We start from the raw sequence: 18,922 nt of genomic DNA, 5'->3' as shown, positions 1-18,922 counted from the left end.
TTACACCCTGAGACCATATAAGGTGTTGGTTTACTACAGGAATGTTGAACTTCTTTCAGCCTGATTGCCAAATTCAATTTGGAGAAACTCTCAGGGGTAACCTTCAGTGGTGGGTGGTGAAGGGAAATATGGTTGGCAAAAATACAAAAAATATCAGCATATTTTAGCTCTTACTGCTAGTAACTAAGCTGTAGGATAGGCATTTCAGCCTTTTAGAATGGGAAAAAGCCTGCACAAAACCAGGAAACCACCAAACTTGGGACCGGGGCAAGGGGGCATAGCCGTCTGGATTTGGCCTGCAAATGGGCTGGATTTGCCCACAGGCCTGAGGTTCAACACCCCTTGGCTACTGGATTATTATTATGTGATGAACTTGTGAACTGATCAAATAGTGTCTGGATCGTTATAGTAGCATTATACCATCCTACATGTCTGCATTAGAAGCAGAGGTGAGACAGTATGGCCCACCAATACAGGCTGATGCTTCTGCCTGTGCTTTGATATTAAATGTGAATATCGTAGCCCATGGTCATAACTAAACATGAAAGTGGATTTTGGATGCATATCAGCAATTTGGATGCATACCAGCAATAGATTTTAGGACGCAGCCCTATAGGGATAGTCGACCACCTCCGAACTTGGAGGCAACTGACTATCCAATGCAGGATGGGAGGAGCATGGAGGGGATCCTCTCCTCCATGCTCCAGCCACCCTGCATTTGCAGCTAGACAGCTGATTTCAGCTGCCTAGCCAGGGCACCTTGGAGCGAGGTGGGGAGGCCGTACAGTGCATAGGAAGCATCATAATGGTGCTTCTGCCCTGCCCTCCCCGCCCCCAGGAACGCCCCCTTTTTGGCTGCTCCATGCTGCTCTTCCAGACGCGGAGCCAGGGATGAACTGCACCACCTACGAAGCAGAGGGGAAGGGGGCAAGGAGTCGGGTTTCTGGGAACTGACCTTGGAAACTGAAAAATCCTATGGCTGTCTAGACACTGTCTAGTGGCCATAGGATTGCACCGTTAGTGATTTATTTTTGGAACATATTAAAAAACAACAACCACATAAATGGAGGAGAAAATATCAAGAATTTAAGACTGCACGTGAAATCCTAAGAGAATAGTCATATTATTAATTTGTTTTTGGTAAATCTATATAATGTTCAGATAACATAGACTATTTAGCTTCACTTAGATCTAATGAGCTGTTTCAGTCTTTGCCTCTCCCATTAATACAGTGTTTGGCATTTCCATCAGTAATTATGTATACAGATTTAATCATCTTTTTATTTGTCTTTTATTCCCTAGGTCCAAGCGGTCTAATGTTGCAATGAAAGAATATATATTTGAGCTTCCAAATCTGACAATTCAAGCAACAAGAGCCCAGACCTTTCTAATGCAAACTATTTGGCAGAGTTGGGCTTATATTGGAAATGTTAGTTTACCAGTGATGAATGAAGCTTTAGTGAACGAGGTCTTCCAACTATCAGGTAAAGATTACATTTTTTCTGGCCCATATAGTAGATTGATATATCTACACTTGCTTTTAGTAAATGATTACATAAAGACCTTTATATTTTAGAATCCAGCTTTTATGTACATTTAAGTTTGAAAAGCAATTTGTGTTTCATATACATATACGGGGCTTTATGCTTTATAAAGCATTATACATTATGCTTTATATTTGTATTATGTCAACAGGTTTCATTTCTTGCAAGAAGTTATAAATGTATTTAAAATGGATCTTCTTCACATGTCATAATGTACCAATCTAAGATCATTCACATTCAAAATGGTAGAAAAAAAAATGTTATCTGTCTGGGTTCAATGTGTTTCAACCAGGAGTGATTTCTTCCCTCTAGACCAGGGGTGAGCAGAAAGTAGATCTCCAGATGTTTTGGACTTCAACTCCTAGCACTCCGAACCATGATAGCAGGGGCTTCTGAGAGTTGACGTCCCAAACATCTGGAGATCTACTTTCTGCCCACCCCCTTCTCTAGACCAAACCCTGCTAAGTTGGGGGTGGAGGAGGAGGTGAGGGTCCATAGTTAATTATCATTTTGTGAGAAGTGAATGGTGCTTATGGCTCAACCAAAAATTGAGATGATGTTGTATCTAGCTCTGGCTCCTGCAAAACTCTGAGGTTGCACCTGCTTAGCTGTTGCCAGTCAGTGCTGACAATACTGGACTAAGTGAAGCAATGTCAATATAAGACATATTCCTGTGCTGTAATTTCAGGTGCAATTTGACAAATCCAGTAAGGTATTTACCTTAAATAAGATCTCACACTCCACTCAACACAGATTATATATACCTTAACTGTCATATGTATGAATATTTGCCTGCTGGTCAGAAGTCATGGGTGCTTGGTGCATTAAGCTTCTGGCTGTCCAGGAACAAGTTTGTTCTCTTGAGGCCAGGGTAGCAGTCCTGTAGAAGCTGAGAGAGGCAGATAGGTTGGTGGTTGAGATCTTCAGGGACATGGTAGTGGTCGCAGCCGCACTCCAAGGATGACAGCTCCTCTGCTGTCATGGAGAATGAGGGTCTTGGGAAAGGAGGAATGAAATGATCCCAGAGAAGGGACCTATTCCTTGGGGATGAACAGATACAATCTTGCGATGAGGATATGCCTCTGGGGACAGGGGGTCTCAAGGTTGTGGGCAGTTGATCATTGGAGACATAGACAGTTGTGTTTGTGACAGGCATGTAGACTGCATGGTGAACTACCTGTGTGGTGTGAAAGTGGCAGATATCATGTATCTTCTAGATAGCCTGGTCAATAGTGGTAGGGATGGAGTCAGCAGTTGTAGTGCACAGTGGCAAAATATAGTCATGAGGTCCTAGAAGCCAAATTTAGGTTTCGTGGTAGGAGGTTGAAAGACAAGACCTCCAAGGTAGCTTTTCACATGCAGGATCAGCTAGGTAGGTAAAGCTGAGAGGTCTCAATGTGTGGATTAGACAGTGGTGTGGGGAAGAGCGGTTTAGGCTTGTAATAAATTGGGAAACATTTTGGGACAAACCAGGCCTGTACAAAAGGGATGGGCTCTCCTTCAGCCAGTGGTGGTTTTGCTCCGTATGGCAAAAAGGGCATAGTGTCAAATTAGATACCTCAGAAAGGACAGACTCTTCCAAAGAATTGTTGTGGGTGACAATACAAGTAATTTAGTATGGGGGACATGCTATTGTTCCCGTAGCTGCAATGCATTGGCTATTGCCTTTATAAATTAACAGGACTGATGTTGGTGGCCCAGAGTTTGAGAAAGTAAAAGTACTGGCTTGAAACTTGGCCTTCCATTTATCTTATGGAGAAACATACAATGCACAAACAAGAAATGCACAGAGGTATTTATATACTTTGAATGTTTATGTATTGTATTGGTCGCATGACTCTGTTTATGGATTGAGTTGTTTAGAAGGAAGTGAAGGATGTTTATAGGTCTACAAGCAGCTTTCACAGTTTGCACAGAGGCTACTGTAATAGGTTTGTATTCAGTAACGAATCTTCATGTCTGTCTTCTAAATGGGCTTCTGTCTTCTGCTGTTGTGCCAGGAAAAAAAATCAAAAGTTTAAGTTTTAAAAGAATGATATAAAAAGATGCTTTGTGATCTATGGTAGCGAACCTGCTTGGAGTCACAGGCAGAGCCCCTCAAGTCTCCAAGAGGTTGAATTTATCAGGACTCTATGGAGAAGAGAAGGAATAGAATGCTAAAAAGTTTGTTCCTTCAGAATGATGAAGGGAGCTGAGGAGTCTGGTGCAATCAATAAAAGCAAGGAAATGAAGGGAAAGTACTCTGCCTGCTGTTAAGGAATTCTGTGCTTTAAGTGTTAAGATTTATAATGAAAAGCGGCACCATTTGGTATCTGCTGATTCTTTTTCTCTGACACAAATAAGGTGGGACCACTAATCTGTAAGTGTATATACAGTGTTAAGAATTATTAATTGGCAGAGAATTGCCACACCTGTATTTGTTTGATGTTTGGACAGACTAAGATGCCGTTGTGGCAGTCATTTTGTGTTGAATGTTTTGATAAAATCAGTTTAAAGGGGTTAATCCTGATCCCTTGGTGCATTTTGCCTGCCAGGCTAAAATTAGGCTTGTCAAATACATGTTGACCCTGTTCGCAATAATCTGTTTGATACAGATATTCTCTAATAGATGAGTTTAAAAAATAATCAACTTGTGCCAAAGAAAAACTAAAGAAAGAAAATTAGGCAAATTTTCCCTAACACTCTAACTTGGAATTAAGGAATGTTGAAAGCTCTGGAAATGTTGATTGGCCATTGAAGGGTATAAATTTCAAAAATATAAATAAATAAAAGCAATGGAATATAAAATGTATTGGCAGTGTTACAGGAACATACTACATGTGCCTTAGTAAAAAACTATGTGTTAAAAATATGTTTAGGACGAAACGGAAATGCCTAAGTAAATATCAGATTATCTAAGGAAAGGTAGTGTAGTATAGTGAGTGAGAGTGTAACCTGGTTCAAATTTCACTTCAGCTCTGGACTCATTTAGATGGCCTTAGGCAAGGTTTCCTTTAATAATTATACTACTGGTATAAGTTACTAAAATGAATGTTTGTATACCTTGGAAAAAAGCTTCACAAAAAAATTGTTCCTTCGCACATTAAACTGCAGTAAAAATGTTAGTTTACCAATGAGGGATTGCCGCAGCCAATTCCAGCCGATACTGTTTGACTCATTTGTTTTCAAATTACTTTACCACAGCCCTACTTTACTTTTTAGGTGTACCCTTAAAGAATCCTAGGTGTACACCAAAAAAAGAGGTTATTTTTAATGCGCTTTAAATGTTTGGCTGTAGTAGCACACCGATATGCCAGGAAAACATAGATGCAGTTGCACATGCGTTTGGCTTTCTCTAGAAACTTGAAGCTTGCTACTGCATTTTCCTTGTCCCATTCAGGTAGTTTATAATTTTGTTGACAGTCCAGTTCCATTAATCTTGTATTTTTAGGAAAATTGCTTGCAGACTTTAAATTTCTCTGCTTAAGGTGATCAAATAGGCATTTGAATCCCTCATGTAAATGATGTATTAAAGTTAAAATAAAATCTACTTTCCAGAAAGTAACTGCAAAACTATTTTATGCAAGACTTCATGTGGGATACCTTAATGGTTGAATAATAAATTTTACCTCATAAAAATGAAATTCAATAATACAGTAGCTTTCTCAGCGCAGTAGCATCTGGTTAAATCTCAGGAGAGCCAATATTTTCCAACTCATTAGGATCATGTCGTTCTGTATGTCGTCAACATTGACTTAGCCAAGCTACCTTTACTTACATAACCACCAAACTATTAAATAGGTCTCTTGTGGAGTGAAGTCAAATATTCCTCTTATTTTCCTTTTGCCTTGGAAGAAGAGAAGAAAATGTACATGTTGTAACATTTAAACATCTGGTCGAAACCACATCAGGGTAATGCTGAGGAAAGTAACAGGATTCAGAATTCTTCCCAGGTGTGCATATAAAAAGGGTTTGGGAGTTGCTGCATAGTTCTTTAACCACTTAGGAAAAAGATTGAAATATAGTGATTTGCTGTTCTAATGCCCCTGTTTGAAATCTGCTCTTTTTCCCCCTTCTCTTTTTTTAAAAACATTTCTGAGTTCAGTTGTAATGCAGGTTGTTGAGCTTTAATCATTTCCTTCCAATGTACTGGCTTGGAATGTGTGTTCCACATAATACAGCCAAGACTGGCACTTATTTTGAGCACTGCAAGTTTGATTTTAAACAACATGCAATCTGTGTTCAAGACAGTGTTTTCATGAGTAACTGCTCGGTTGTGGCAAAGCACAGATATAAGGACACGCAGAGTATACACATTTTGTTGTCTTTTGTGGATCTTTGTACTTTAAGAATTTTGATTTACATCTGGGCTTCTGGGCTCAAATCTGGTGTACTGTTTTAAATCTGTATTGCCCCCATGGGTGTAGCATGCCATTCCAGAGATACTGTCATGTTTTACCTCTCAGCTTGATAGAAGTTGCTGTGGGGCAATGCCTGTTACCACAGGAGCTTCTGGCATTTCCTAGGCACTCAGAAGCAGATTTTCTGCAGCTGGCTAAGTCTGCAAGGCGGTGTACAGAACAGTCAATAGGGGTGTCTCAGTGTGGTTTAAATAGATTTCCAACTGGGATTCTCAGGCTCTGGGGGTCTAGGACAAGCACTTTTGAGTAATAGTCAGAACTGGTGTTTCCTCTAGAACAGAGAGTTACAGCGTTGTGCAAGACAGTTTCAGAAAAAAATATAGTTGCTTTAGAATATAGAAGAAGAGTAGCGAGGCTGCGCAGTTCTGCTATTGGATGCAACCAAATCTCATGGCACACAGCTGTTCATTATTGTTCTTTAAAAATTAATAAATAAACAGCTTATAGTTTTATTTAAAAAGTTTGCCTTCAGACTTTGTGCAAAAGAGAGGCTATATATAAATATTAAATATTTAAAATAAATATTGGTATTGGGAATCCAGACTCTTTATGGGTCTGATTTACATGTCACAGCAAACCAGTTTTTTTGTTTTTTGTTTTAACTGGGTTACTGTGAACAAGCTGGTGTGCTAGTTCACGTGGCTCGCTCACTCCCACTTCCAACAAAAGGCTAAACAACCCAGGGATTCTCCATAAGTTGCTTAGTGCGACATCCAGACTCAGAACTCTGGCTTGTCTCTCCCACAAAAAGCCAGAGTTGGAACCATGGTTAAACCTGGGTTGTTTAGCTAGTCCTGCTGGCAGTGAGAGTAACTGAGCCATGTAAACTAGCAGGCTGGCTTACTTAGAGTAACCCAAGGTTTTTTTTTAAAAAAAATACTAGGTTGCTGTCATGGCAGCTGGGCCTTTAAACTCCTACACAATCTGTTTGCCTCTCTTTCTGTCTAGTTAAACTATGCCAAATGTAGTTAATTTAGCTCCTTCTCTTGTATGTCCAGGTGTCTCATTAGATATCCAGTATAGTAACATCACATAAACGTCAGGTGCAAATATTCTAAGTAATGCCTTGAAAATCCCACAGCTGATTTAAGATGACTGTAACAAGAAAATGGCAGCCAAGCACAACTTGCTTGAAAATCTGTGCAAGAAATACACACTGTAGACTTGAGCCAAGATAGATGCTGACAGCTGAGATAGCATCAAAGAGTTGCTGTTCCAACTACTGGCAGTACAAAGAGCTTCAAAGGCAAACTGACTCAGCTGTTTCTCCCCTTCCCCCCCCCCAGCTCTTCTCACACTCTTAATCCTGTATTTTCATTACCTGTCACCTTTTCCCATGCAAAGTTGAGTAGTTATTTTGTGCTATCACTTAAATCAGTAGAATTAAGCACTATGCAGGTTGAATTGTGTGGTGTGTAAAGGTAAAAGAGAGGAATGGAAAGGGTGGGGTAGGGGGAGTCAGCATCCAGCTTTTCACTGATGTATTAGGTTAGATTGCTGAGATTGCCTTTATTTGGATGCCTTGTTAAGCAAATTGAGCTGCAATCCTGCTCATTCAGCTTGTAGAGAAAAGGATGCAGAGTGGCTCCATTGAATTATAGTTTAGTCTTCCTTCCCTCCCATTCCATGATGCCTTGTACCAGACATGCCAGTATGCTGAGCATGCTGCAATGTGGCAAATTATTCAGCAGAGATTAATTGATCTGTTCTTTCCCACCCCCACCCTCTACCGTCAACGTGTGACATAATTCCTGCTTCTGCTAGAATTAGTATGTATGCAGGAGTATGTGGGGGTAAGTTATCCTTGAATGCTTCAACGTTAAGAACTGGAAGAGAATGCTCTGGCCATGAGGCACAGCAGAAGTGCATTTAATGCCAAGATCAGGAGGCATGGAAGGTGGGGAGAGAAGCTTTGCTGGACTCAAGTGAAAATGCTCTGCATGGTGATCTTCTTGGACAACGAGCAGGATTCTGCTCCACTGTTGAAATCCTGAATACAATTTCAGTGGTAGCTGGTGCCCACTGAGGCTGGTGAGGCGGAGCCAGGGTGATCAGTTGAGGTGGAACAGTCTTTTGAATCCACAACATCCAGCTACCCATACAGCGGAAAGGGGAAACTGAAGTGCATGGACTTTAAGATCATACATGCAAAGGAGGAGGTGGGGAAATCGCATAGCCATACAGAAGCCCTTCTTATATTCTCCTGTTCCAGCAACAACTCCCGTTCTACAGAGAATCAAGTGACTTGGTGCGGGGGAGGGGGGAAGAATTCACACAACCACAAAAATCATGCTGCTGCTGCTGCTAATGATGATCGCTTATAATAATACCCTGTGATGATATCCTCAGAGCCATACAGCCAGGGTTAGAAAAAGGCCATAATGGGCCCTAGAACTAGCTGTCTGCAACAGGCTCCGTACTTTGCCCCCAGTACTGAACTCACACATGACATTTCTACATACACACACTATGTACAATAATAATGCAAAAATAACTTTTACTGCATATTTTATTGGAAATCATCTTACGTTCTTTTCTGGAAGGAAAAGACTAATATCTCTTCCATGGTAGAGAATTCAAATACAAACACAAGCTTCCCCTATTACAGCACATTGACACAGAAAACATAAACACACATCACAGCGCTCTGTACCTCTCTCACACACTCACAGTCAAGAAAGAGACATAGACTGATTCACTGACTCATTCAGACAGCCAAACAAGACACACACATACACAGCCTGCGCTGCACCATTTGGGCATTTGGCTGCCCAAAGAGGCATGTGCCTCCATCTTCTTCATGAAGATCAACTGAAATAAATGTTATTAACAGCAAAAACAAGGAAGAGTCTTGTGGCACCTTAAAGACTAACAAATTTATTCTGGCATAAGCTTTTGTGGACTGTAGCTCACTTCATCAGATGCATGGGGATTTCCAGGTTTTTATACAGTATTTATGGTGATGGGGGGATTGTTAACAGTGAGATTAGAAGAAAATTACATGCAGAAAGTATTTAATGAAGGAAAGTATCCTTCTTTTTATTAAATACTTCGTAGTCCATCTGTCCCCTGACTGCATTTCCCTAAAAAAAAGCGGGGGGGGGGGAGAAAAGAAACCCAACCCACTAGGAGATTAGATAACAACTCTGGACTACACTGCAGTGATGTCATACACTACCCTCCCTCCCAGCAATCTGGGTATATCAACCATGGATTACTTTGCAGTGATGACATAACCCATAGCCAGACACAGCACCAAGTTCTCAGAGGATTCAAAATCCATCCTTTTGCATATTGTAACAACAATGACAGCAGCAGCAGCGATGATGATGATGATAATAATAATAATAATTCCACACAGAAACACTCCTTGGGAGCCACATTTTCTTGTTCCAGCAACAACCCACATTGCATAGAAAAGGCTGCCCAACAGAGAACAAAACAATAATGCAAAGTTAATATGGCTGGTTGCCCAACAAACTGAGACACACACAAATGCATTTTTAAAAGAACACGCAATCAAATGGTTTTAAAAAAACATGAATTAATTAATGTGGCCACTGTGATAAAAATATTCTTTAAGAAATTCAGTTTGTCCACAGATAGATCCCTTTATAAAAAAAAATTTAGCTGGCCACAAAGAAACATGGTTAATTTGTTTGGCACCCAACAAATAAGGTAAGTGCCAACATACCTGTTGCATCAGATTTCTGGCTGAAGATAGTTGCTGGGTTGGCTGGCTGGTTCACTTACTGCCCCTGCCCCTTCTTTCAAAAAATATTGCAAGCAGATCAGCAAACAAAGCGAAGAAAAAATAAAACCAGTGGATGCTTGGAGCTGCTGCTTCCTTCTTCACAAGTGGCCGCAATGAGTCTGGGCTGGCTGCTCTGCTTCTACTGCAGTTGCTCAGAAGAGTAGCAGGGCTCACCCATTCTGGCTGTGAAGGGGTGGTGGTGGGGTCCTTCATTTCATTGGCTTGCGACTTGAATAGCCGTGTCATCAACATAACTTCTGGGGGATCCCTTCCCCTAGTCCTTCTGGAAAAGCCTTTCCAGGCTTTTCTGGGGAGGGGATGTTCCACACATGTGCGATTGGGTCAGTGAGGCTGCTGGGAATGGGGACACATTCTGTCAGCAAGTGCATTGAGTGTGTTAGTAGCGGGCGCAATTGCACCATCACACCGGACTGCAGAGAGCCAGAGAGAGATAAGAGGAGTATTACTTTTGCTGAAGTGGGGGAGCAGTGTGTGAACCTCCTGCATTGTTAACAAAGCCACAACTGCATTATGTATGTGTAGATCCTACAATAAATACATTTCTGCTTGTACCCATGGGCAGGGTTTCAGCCTTAACTGGATGACTACTTTGGTGTGTTACCCCCAGTATTTGTACCCAAAGAGTTTGGTATATTAAATAAAGGGGGTTAATGTCTGTCTTGATCCATGTATTATGCTGTGCATAATTGGGATAAAAAAAGCCCAACTTTCTGATAGATTGCTTCTATTGAATTTGGTCATCACAAATATTGTTTTGGACAGGCATTGGAAACCTGTTGCGGTGCTATCTAAAAAGGAATGGCTAACTAAAATCTGAGATAGCTGAAATGAAGATATTTAGCTGATTGTGTTAGAAGAAGAAATGGGGTACACCTATCAATTTATTTGGGGAAATGATTGCCATTCTGGAATATATAGTGTTAGTGTGTAAATATGTACAGAAGGTATTCTTGTGTCATGAAAAGTTTTACTGGCTCGCTTACCCACACTTACATTTAATTATACTTAACAAAATGACAACTCAGAAGGAGGAAATGCACAACCTGTCTTCCAGTTTATACATGTTTCCATGCTTGGAGGTCATTCTTCCTAGCCACAAGGTCCCAGGCCAGTGGCTTCCTATAAACTTGTTTTAGTCGCCCCTGTGTAGCTATGTTTGAGTGACAGCTAGAATTGGGGGCTAATTCTCACTATATGCTTTTGAGCATTCCTGGATTTGTCTCATAGCAGCCTTTTCATGAGAGCTTGGCTCTGGTAACTCAGGGAACATGTTAAAATATAAAGTGAATACTTCCTCCCATGTTTTCTCCAGGAGTTTTGTGCTGGTATTTGGGCAAGTAAATATCAGGGGCAGAATTATGTGTGGCACTTAGTTGTAGGTACGAAGTCCACTGGCCTGAGATCTATTGTGTGGAGTAGCCTGATCTACTGCATTGCCCCATTGCTGTGCATGGAAATGTTTAGTAACAGGGAACTGTTATGCTGATGCAAGTAAAATTGGCTCTTATAATTAGGCTGTAGGAATCAACATGCGGGATCTGTTACTCATCAGAATTTCCAGGCACTTTCTACCAAAACACAAGTTTATTCTTGAACCCATGTTTCATCAGTATAGCTAAGGGCTATTCAATGCTATTTTGTACACTTCGGCACCTGTTTCACAGAAAAAGTTATCTTTCTACGATTTATATGCACAATAGAATTGTCTTCTGGATTGTTTTCATCTGTGTTAGGAATGGTTTGATATTTAAATTTCACGACTTTCTCAACCAAAATCATGTGACATCAGCACTGATGTGCAATAAGTGCTCTCTTAGGATTACTTTAAACGGAATGAAGACTTTGGGTATGTAAGGTTGTGTGGCCTTGACTACAGTTTATATTTGATATATGAGCTGTCGCATAGCTGTTGCATGACTGAGATGTGCCTGTAAGCAATGTAGTATGCAGATGGGTTTTCTCTGAAACAAAGCCAGACGCTAAATCTTAATGTGTTCATTTGGAGGTTGAAGAATACTTCATAAAACATATGGAAGCATTTCTATGTTTTTATTAAATAGGCCTTTCTTTAAGTGGTTTTTATGGCATTGAAGCTGGTTACCTGAATCCACAGTGTCTAATCTATATGTGGGGGAAATAGAGCAATGTGGTGAGGAGTTTGTTCTTCTGTGTTATCGTTTTTTATGTATAAGCCATTTTATTGGAATAATATGCTTGTACTGGAAAATAATATATAACCATATACTTTTATTAAAATACTTGTTTAAAATAAGTTGGAGAAATTGTTGTGATGTAATTATTTCGTGGAATAGGTTTACTGTAGGACTGGGGTCCCCAATCTTTTTGGACTATGTAGGTGCATTTGGGAATTGGAGATACTGTTGTGGGCACCACCACAAAATGCCTACCTTTGGCGTCTACCTTTCACATCTATGGATCTTAGGCTGCATCTTATTCAGCAAAAACTTTCGCCTCATGTCTGTTAGATACCGCAACATCTCATTAATAAGGGATTGTCTAATTCAGCTAATTGCTGGCAGTGCAATATAGTTAATGTTTCTTTTAAACGTGTTTTGGTGATGTTCAGTAGTTGATTCTTTTTGAGGGGAGGTTATTACACAGAATTTTTTTACATCGGAACAGTCTTTAATATTCAGTGATGTACACGCTACTTTAAATTATTTACCTGCTTCATGGAAATTAAGTAATAGCGTAAATTGGTTCTCTGAGCCATTTTGACAGCTAAAAGACTAATATAACACTGGAAGGAAAACACTCACATCCTATAATGTAATGGATTGAGGACCTCATAACACTGTCAATATTTGAAAGGGTGGCATATAGACATCACCTTCAAATGAATATTTATTTAGCTATTTGGTCCACCTTTGTTGCAGGCCATGTATAAGTGCTAGGAAGTTGTATACATTTCATACAACTCCATGTATCTATATTTTTTAAATGGGGAAAAAATAAAAGAAAATATTTTCGGGTGCCCATGGGTGCCACATTGGGGACCACTGCTGTAGGATATATACAATACAGTTGTAATGTTGCTTACATTATGGAAACCTGATACCCTTTATTATACTATAAGACAGATTCTTGTTCATTAACATTTGGGTATTCAGTTAATCTGAATGCAGTAATTTAAAGTTTTTATGAAGTGTCCCTCATACTATTTCTTGTCATCATACTAACCTAGTAACCCTTCCTATGCTCTGGAACTATGCAGTTAGTAGATATATCAAGCCAGTTTATTCTTGTATTCACAAAGCATATTTATCCAAAGACTTCCTAGGGAAATAACTTCCTCAGTACTTCTTTGTTTTGTTTCTGAGAGCCAGTGTAGTGTAGTGGTGAGAGTGACAGACTGGGAGCCGGGAGATCCGGGTTCTAGTCCCCACTTGGCCATGGAAGCTCACTGGGTGACTTTGGGCCAGTCACAGACTCTCAGCCCAACCTACCTCACAGGGTTGTTGTTGTGAGGATACAACGGAGAGGAGGAGGATAATGTAAGCTGCCTTGGGTTCCTTGCAAGAGGAAAAAAGGCGGGATATAAATGCAATAATAAATAAAAATAATAAATTTAGGTCCTACATAACTTATAAACCAAAGTTCAGCCCTGTGTTGTGTTCCACTCTGGTCTCCAAAACACATTTCTCCGCCTTTTTTCTTCTTTAATTTGTAATTGTATTTTTGTCTTCCTGTTGTTGCTTTTCCTTCCAATTTCCATTCAGTATTATCTTGAACTAGTTAGTCCCACATTTCTTAGAATGTATGATATCATACATGATGGCCTCTTCATGCTTGGCGTCAGTCCTCATCCCTTTCAAGTCCTGTCCAATATTTCTTCATTAGTTTTACTTTATATCCAACTTACTTCACACATTTTTGTCTAGCATCTTTCATTCATTTCTACCTACAGTCACATCCATGTATACTATTTGCTTTTTCAGAGCTACACGTATTTCTCCTGTTACCAGGATTTTTTTAATGAAATGTCGTTTGCCATGCATATTCTACTTTTGATTTCCGCTTTCGATCTTCCATCTTCTATTACCATGAGTCTACCGATTGAGAGTTTCTTACTTATCATTAACTTCCTTGTCTTATTTCCCATTCATTTTTTTGCCATAGCTCTGAAAAATGGAGTTCACTATATATTATAGGTTTTACAGCTTTTCTTCCATATCTGCCATTACCTTCTTAGAGTTTAAATGTCAAAGCATTCAAACAACTATAAGAGGTGAGAACTTGGTTGGTTGCTCCATATTTATAGCATGCCTTTCCATTGAAGAGGGTTCACTAGAGCTAGCATATCAACATCTTTTGGAAGTATGTATTATATTTGTATACTCCTTTTCCTTGAAAAGTTCAGTGAAGTTACAAGGCTCCTTCAGTGGTGTCTCTTCCAGGCATTTTGTCAAGTCTATAATACCTGTTTTGCCTCAAAATACTACATCATCAGGTGCTCCCAGACGACTCGTAGCTAGTGCAAGATCTGTGTTGTCTGGGCTGGTATTTTGTATTGAAGATACCAGGTATTTTGTACATGGGAATAGGCAAGTAGAGGATGTATTTTGATTATATTTATTGCTCTTGGTTTACACAAATTGTTTCTACCTGCTCCAAGGTCAGTTGGGATCAGTATTGTGATTCCATGGATTCCGCCTTTCTCTTTCAGTGTAAAAACTTATTATAGTATTTCCCTGTATACAAAATGCACAAAAGAGCTCTTTATAATACTTCGTGTGAGGTATAGATTTGTAAGTAAAGTAAATAAAGTATATTTATGTAAGTAAGGTAATTCCATCAGCTCTGAATCAGCCCACAACAACCACTGATGACCCCCAGTGCTTAAGCCTCTCATACTGCTGCTCTTGAGGCTCTTGGGGCTTTTTTTTTGGTAATGCATTCTATAGGTAGGTTTTGGGGTGTTGAGCCAAACAGATTTTTCGCCTTCGTTTGATTTCCACTTTTAATTACTGCTGGGATTTTTATTTCCTTTGGCAGGGTTAACTTTTATTTCAAATGCTTGAATATTTACATTGTCCACATACTGTGTGGTCACTGGGTGGAACAGGAGCAACTGTTTTCCATTGTTTCCGTCATCTCCTCCTCATCACTTTTCTTTCTACGGTATCTTCTTTAGTGTATGGATCTGGTATGCTTATTTTAAAATACCAAGACAATGGCACAACACTGATCTGTTTAGGTTGCAGAGCTCGAAACAATGTCTTTGTTATATTTCAAACAGATTTTCTTGGAGTTCTTTTGTTTTGTGCGTTAGTGATAACAAAGATCTGGTCCCATTTAACAGACATGTCTGCTTCAGTGCCATTGAAAAGTTCAAAGAACTGTACATTGATGCACCCCATGTTGCTCATTGATACATATCTAGCCTAAAGATAAAATATTTGGAACAAATATTGGTGTTTAGGCTGTAGGTCTGCAATCCTATGCAAATTTACTTGGAAATAAGTCTCATTCAATTTAGTGGGACTGACTTCTGAATAAAATGCATAGGATCAGGCTGTAAGTTTTATGGGCTCTGTTTTAAGCAGTAACCAAGGATATTTAGAAAATGAAAATGGGCGACCAGAAATAATTATTCCGATGGTTCAGTCAGAAACATTGTATATCCTATATATTTTGGCTTGCCTCTTCAGTGATATGATGACACATCCTGGCATGGAAATAAGATATGTAATCTACATAGGTTCAATGGTATCACTAGATCTGTAGGCTGATTTTTTTTGTATTCACATAGTACATTAAAAGCCTGTTCTCTTTTGGAATTGAAACCACTTGCCTGCTGAAGAAACAACTCAATATGTTGTGTGAATAAAACATGTTTTATTCACACAACACAATAGCCCACCATGAGTTAATTTACCTGTGGGAGGTGTCGCATCATGCTGGGCTCACTCAGGCACCATTTTTTGCATGGCACCCATGGGTGCCCAGCTTGCCATGGGTTGATGGGTCGTGAAAACCCAGGCAGCAGGGGTTGTTTGAGGGTTAGACAACCCTCAGATAACTCTAAAACAAGCCATGGGTTATTAATCCAAGGGGGGCTGTCGTATCATGCGAACTAGGTCATCATGTGTTTGTGCAAAAAAAATGAAAATATACCAACACAATTCAGACTTAAAACTGAAACCAGGGTTTAAGGGATCAGGATGGGCCAAGGCATTATGTGCATATTCCCTTTCCTTCTTAAGCACGAATTCCCCGTATCCCCTTCTGTCTTTAATTTTGTGTTATACATCACTATCGACAATTGGAGCCATAATAAAATAGGATACAGCTCTAAATGCACTAGAGAACTTCTCGATGGGAGTTTTGAAGTGTACCCTTTTGCTTAGTATGTTTGCTTTGTTTTAGGAATTCATATGTGGCTGGCTTTACAAAAATGGTCTCTAGTTTTGTTTTAAAAAGGCAGGTTTGCATGCTCTATAATGGTAAACCTATACACTAGCTGTGCACTATTGAAATTGTAGGCCTTTTTCTACCAGACAGAATGGAGACTTTGGAAGTAAAAGTACAAGTTCTATATGTAGTGGTTGCATTGCAAGTGTTCCTGAGAGAAATGTGTGTAAAAATCTTACTGTGATGCATTTCAATATTGAATTAATTTCTAAAAGAATGTCTGCTTCTTATTTTGAAGATAATACTGTATTAATGTATGCTTGGCATATGAAAATGGTTATGGAAATAAGGGTGTGGGATCTGAGCTGCATTTTCAGTTGGAATGTAGTACGGCTTCTGTTAAAGACCCATGTAATTCAACACCTCTGCTAATAGAGATATTAATGTTTCTTTTTAAGTGTAATGATCTCTTCCATCTTTACATTGCTCTCTTGTTTTTGTTGGGAGAGTATTACAATACATAGTCATAGATAAATTGCACTGAAAGTTCCATTGTCAATTGATTTTGACACACTTCCTCTAGTTCTCTATCTTTGCTCTTAACTGGAACAAAATGGATTCAATTTACTCCCCTTTGAAATATGTCCTATCAAGGCTTTCTTTTGAACAGAGTACTGGTGTCTCTTTCTTACAAAGCAGGATATTTTAAGTACCCTATCTCATGGAATTACTTCACCTCCCTCAAAATACTGGTGAACAAATAGAATTGCAGCAGTCAGAGTTAATTGGAGAAAAATTTAGATTCTTCTAGTACATGGCAACCCGGACCATTTAGTGAATCCAGGAGAAGTAACAATGTCATACACAGTTACATATTTCAGTATTCCTCGGAAGATATGAGAGTACAAATGTTTGCTTATTTATGAAAAAAAGATTTTTAATCTGCCTTTTAGGGTGCAGTGCCCACACAAGGTGGCTGAAAATATTATGAAAACATGAGCATACAAATTACAATTGAACACTCTACACACACACACACACACACACACACACTGCAGCAGCAACGAATGATTTTAAAGCACCAAAAAGCAGACTGGAATAAATGTGTCTTCAGGTTTTTTCTACAAAAGCCAGCAGTGATTAGGCCATTTATATCTCCCTGGGGGAGGGAATTCCAAAGGTGTGGGGCCACCACTGAGAAAACTGTATCCCTAGTACTCCCCAGCCTAATGGCTCCTGCTGGTAGGCCAGAGAGTCAGGGCCTCTGATGCTTGGGCACACTCACACAAATCTTCAGTAAAGGAGTAGAAAACCCTAACCTAACCCTCCATATAATCAGTTATGGCACAAGCTCTTATGCTCAAAGTGGCAGGATCCCAATGCTAAAAGGGGGAAAGACCTCACCCAACCTCAGTGCTGAGTCAGCAGCTTCCGTCTTATACCTGTGTTGTGAAATCATAATATGCTTTTGTTTGTGTGGAAGGGGAAAGGGATAGGATGTGTGATGCCCAATTCACATGCAAGTTCAGGGTATAATGAAGCAAGTTGATGTTATCTAGCCAGCAGGATCAGGTCTCCTAGTTGCCCAGATCAGCAGGCATCCTAGGAAGTTGTATAGGAGGTCTGGGAATATTTCCTGAGCTGCTCTTCCCAGTTGGTGCACAAAAGCCTCCTTGGCTGATATGGTTGCCCTCCCTGATCCTGGATGGTACCATGCAGGCTAAATCCTCACTTGACAACTTGAGCTAGTGGCTTGACAATCCCCCAAGGTTCTGGTTCAAGTCCTGCTGTTACTCAAGCCCTTAAAATAAGTGGATTTTAGTGGGATTACAATTACAAATGAAGCAGAGCTAAATTACTTATTCTGTGAATAAGTAATAATAACAGAAAATTATTATTAAAAATAATAACAGAATAATTATTCTGTGCCCAGAACTGGACACAGTACTCCAGATGAGGCCTAACCAGTGCTGAGTAGAGGGGAACTAGTACTTCCCGGGATTTGGAAGCGATGCTTCTATGAATGCAGCCCAAAATAGCATTTGCCTTTTTTGCAGCCACATCACATTGTTGGCTCATATTCAGCTTGTCGTCGATCACAAGCTGAATATGAGCCAACAATGTGATGTGGCTGCAAAAAAGGCAAATGCTATTTTGGGCTGCATTCATAGAAGCATCGCTTCCAAATCCCGGGAAGTACTAGTTCCCCTCTACTCAGCACTGGTTAGGCCTCATCTGGAGTACTGTGTCCAGTTCTGGGCACCACACTTTAAGAAGGATGCAGACAAACTGGAGAGGGTTCAAAGGAGGGCAACAAAGATGATCAGGGGACTGGAAACAAAGCCCTATAAAGAGAGACTGAAAGAACTGGGCATGTTTAGCCTTGAGAAGAGAAGACTGAGGGGAGATATGATAGCACTCTTCAAGTACTTGAAAGGTTGTCACAGAGAAGAAGGCCAGGATCTCTTCTCGATCATCCCAGAGTGCAGGACACGGAATAATGGGCTCAAGTTACAGGAAGCCAGATTCCGACTGAACATCAGGAAAAACTTCCTGAGTGTCAGAGCAATACGGCAATGGAACCAATTACCTGGGGAGGTGGTGGGCTCTCCCACACTTGAGGCCTTCAAGACGAGGCTGGACAGCCATTTGTCAGGGATGCTCTGACTTGGGTTCCTGCATTGAGCGGGGGGTTGGACTCGATGGCCTTGTAGGCCCCTTCCAACCCTACTATTCTATGATTCTATGATTCTATGACTTCACTGCGTTCTGCAGTTCTGTGCACAATTCCCTCCTATTAAATTCAAACTCGAGAATTTGAGATGTTT

General features: G+C 40.1%; 1 protein-coding gene across 13 annotated transcripts in view; it reads left to right on the top strand.

The window, feature by feature from the left end:
- VPS13B (vacuolar protein sorting 13 homolog B) overlaps nt 1–18,922 on the top strand; it is a 623,510-nt gene that overhangs the window by 118,724 nt on the left and 485,864 nt on the right. For all 13 annotated transcript variants that reach the window (XM_084849024.1, XM_084849023.1, XM_084849026.1 and 10 more), the window contains one exon: nt 1,303–1,484. In XM_084849024.1, the coding sequence (XP_084705150.1) occupies nt 1,303–1,484 (182 nt within the window). The remainder of the gene's footprint in view (nt 1–1,302; nt 1,485–18,922) is intronic.

The sequence above is a fragment of the Heloderma suspectum genome, chromosome 4 (genome assembly GCF_057233095.1).
Source record: "Heloderma suspectum isolate Gila_16-S chromosome 4, 16-S_ref, whole genome shotgun sequence".
In the NCBI taxonomy this organism is placed as follows: domain Eukaryota; kingdom Metazoa; phylum Chordata; class Lepidosauria; order Squamata; family Helodermatidae; genus Heloderma; species Heloderma suspectum.
The sequence above is the reverse complement of the archived record's forward strand: the minus strand, read 5'-3'. Positions and strand labels throughout refer to the sequence as shown.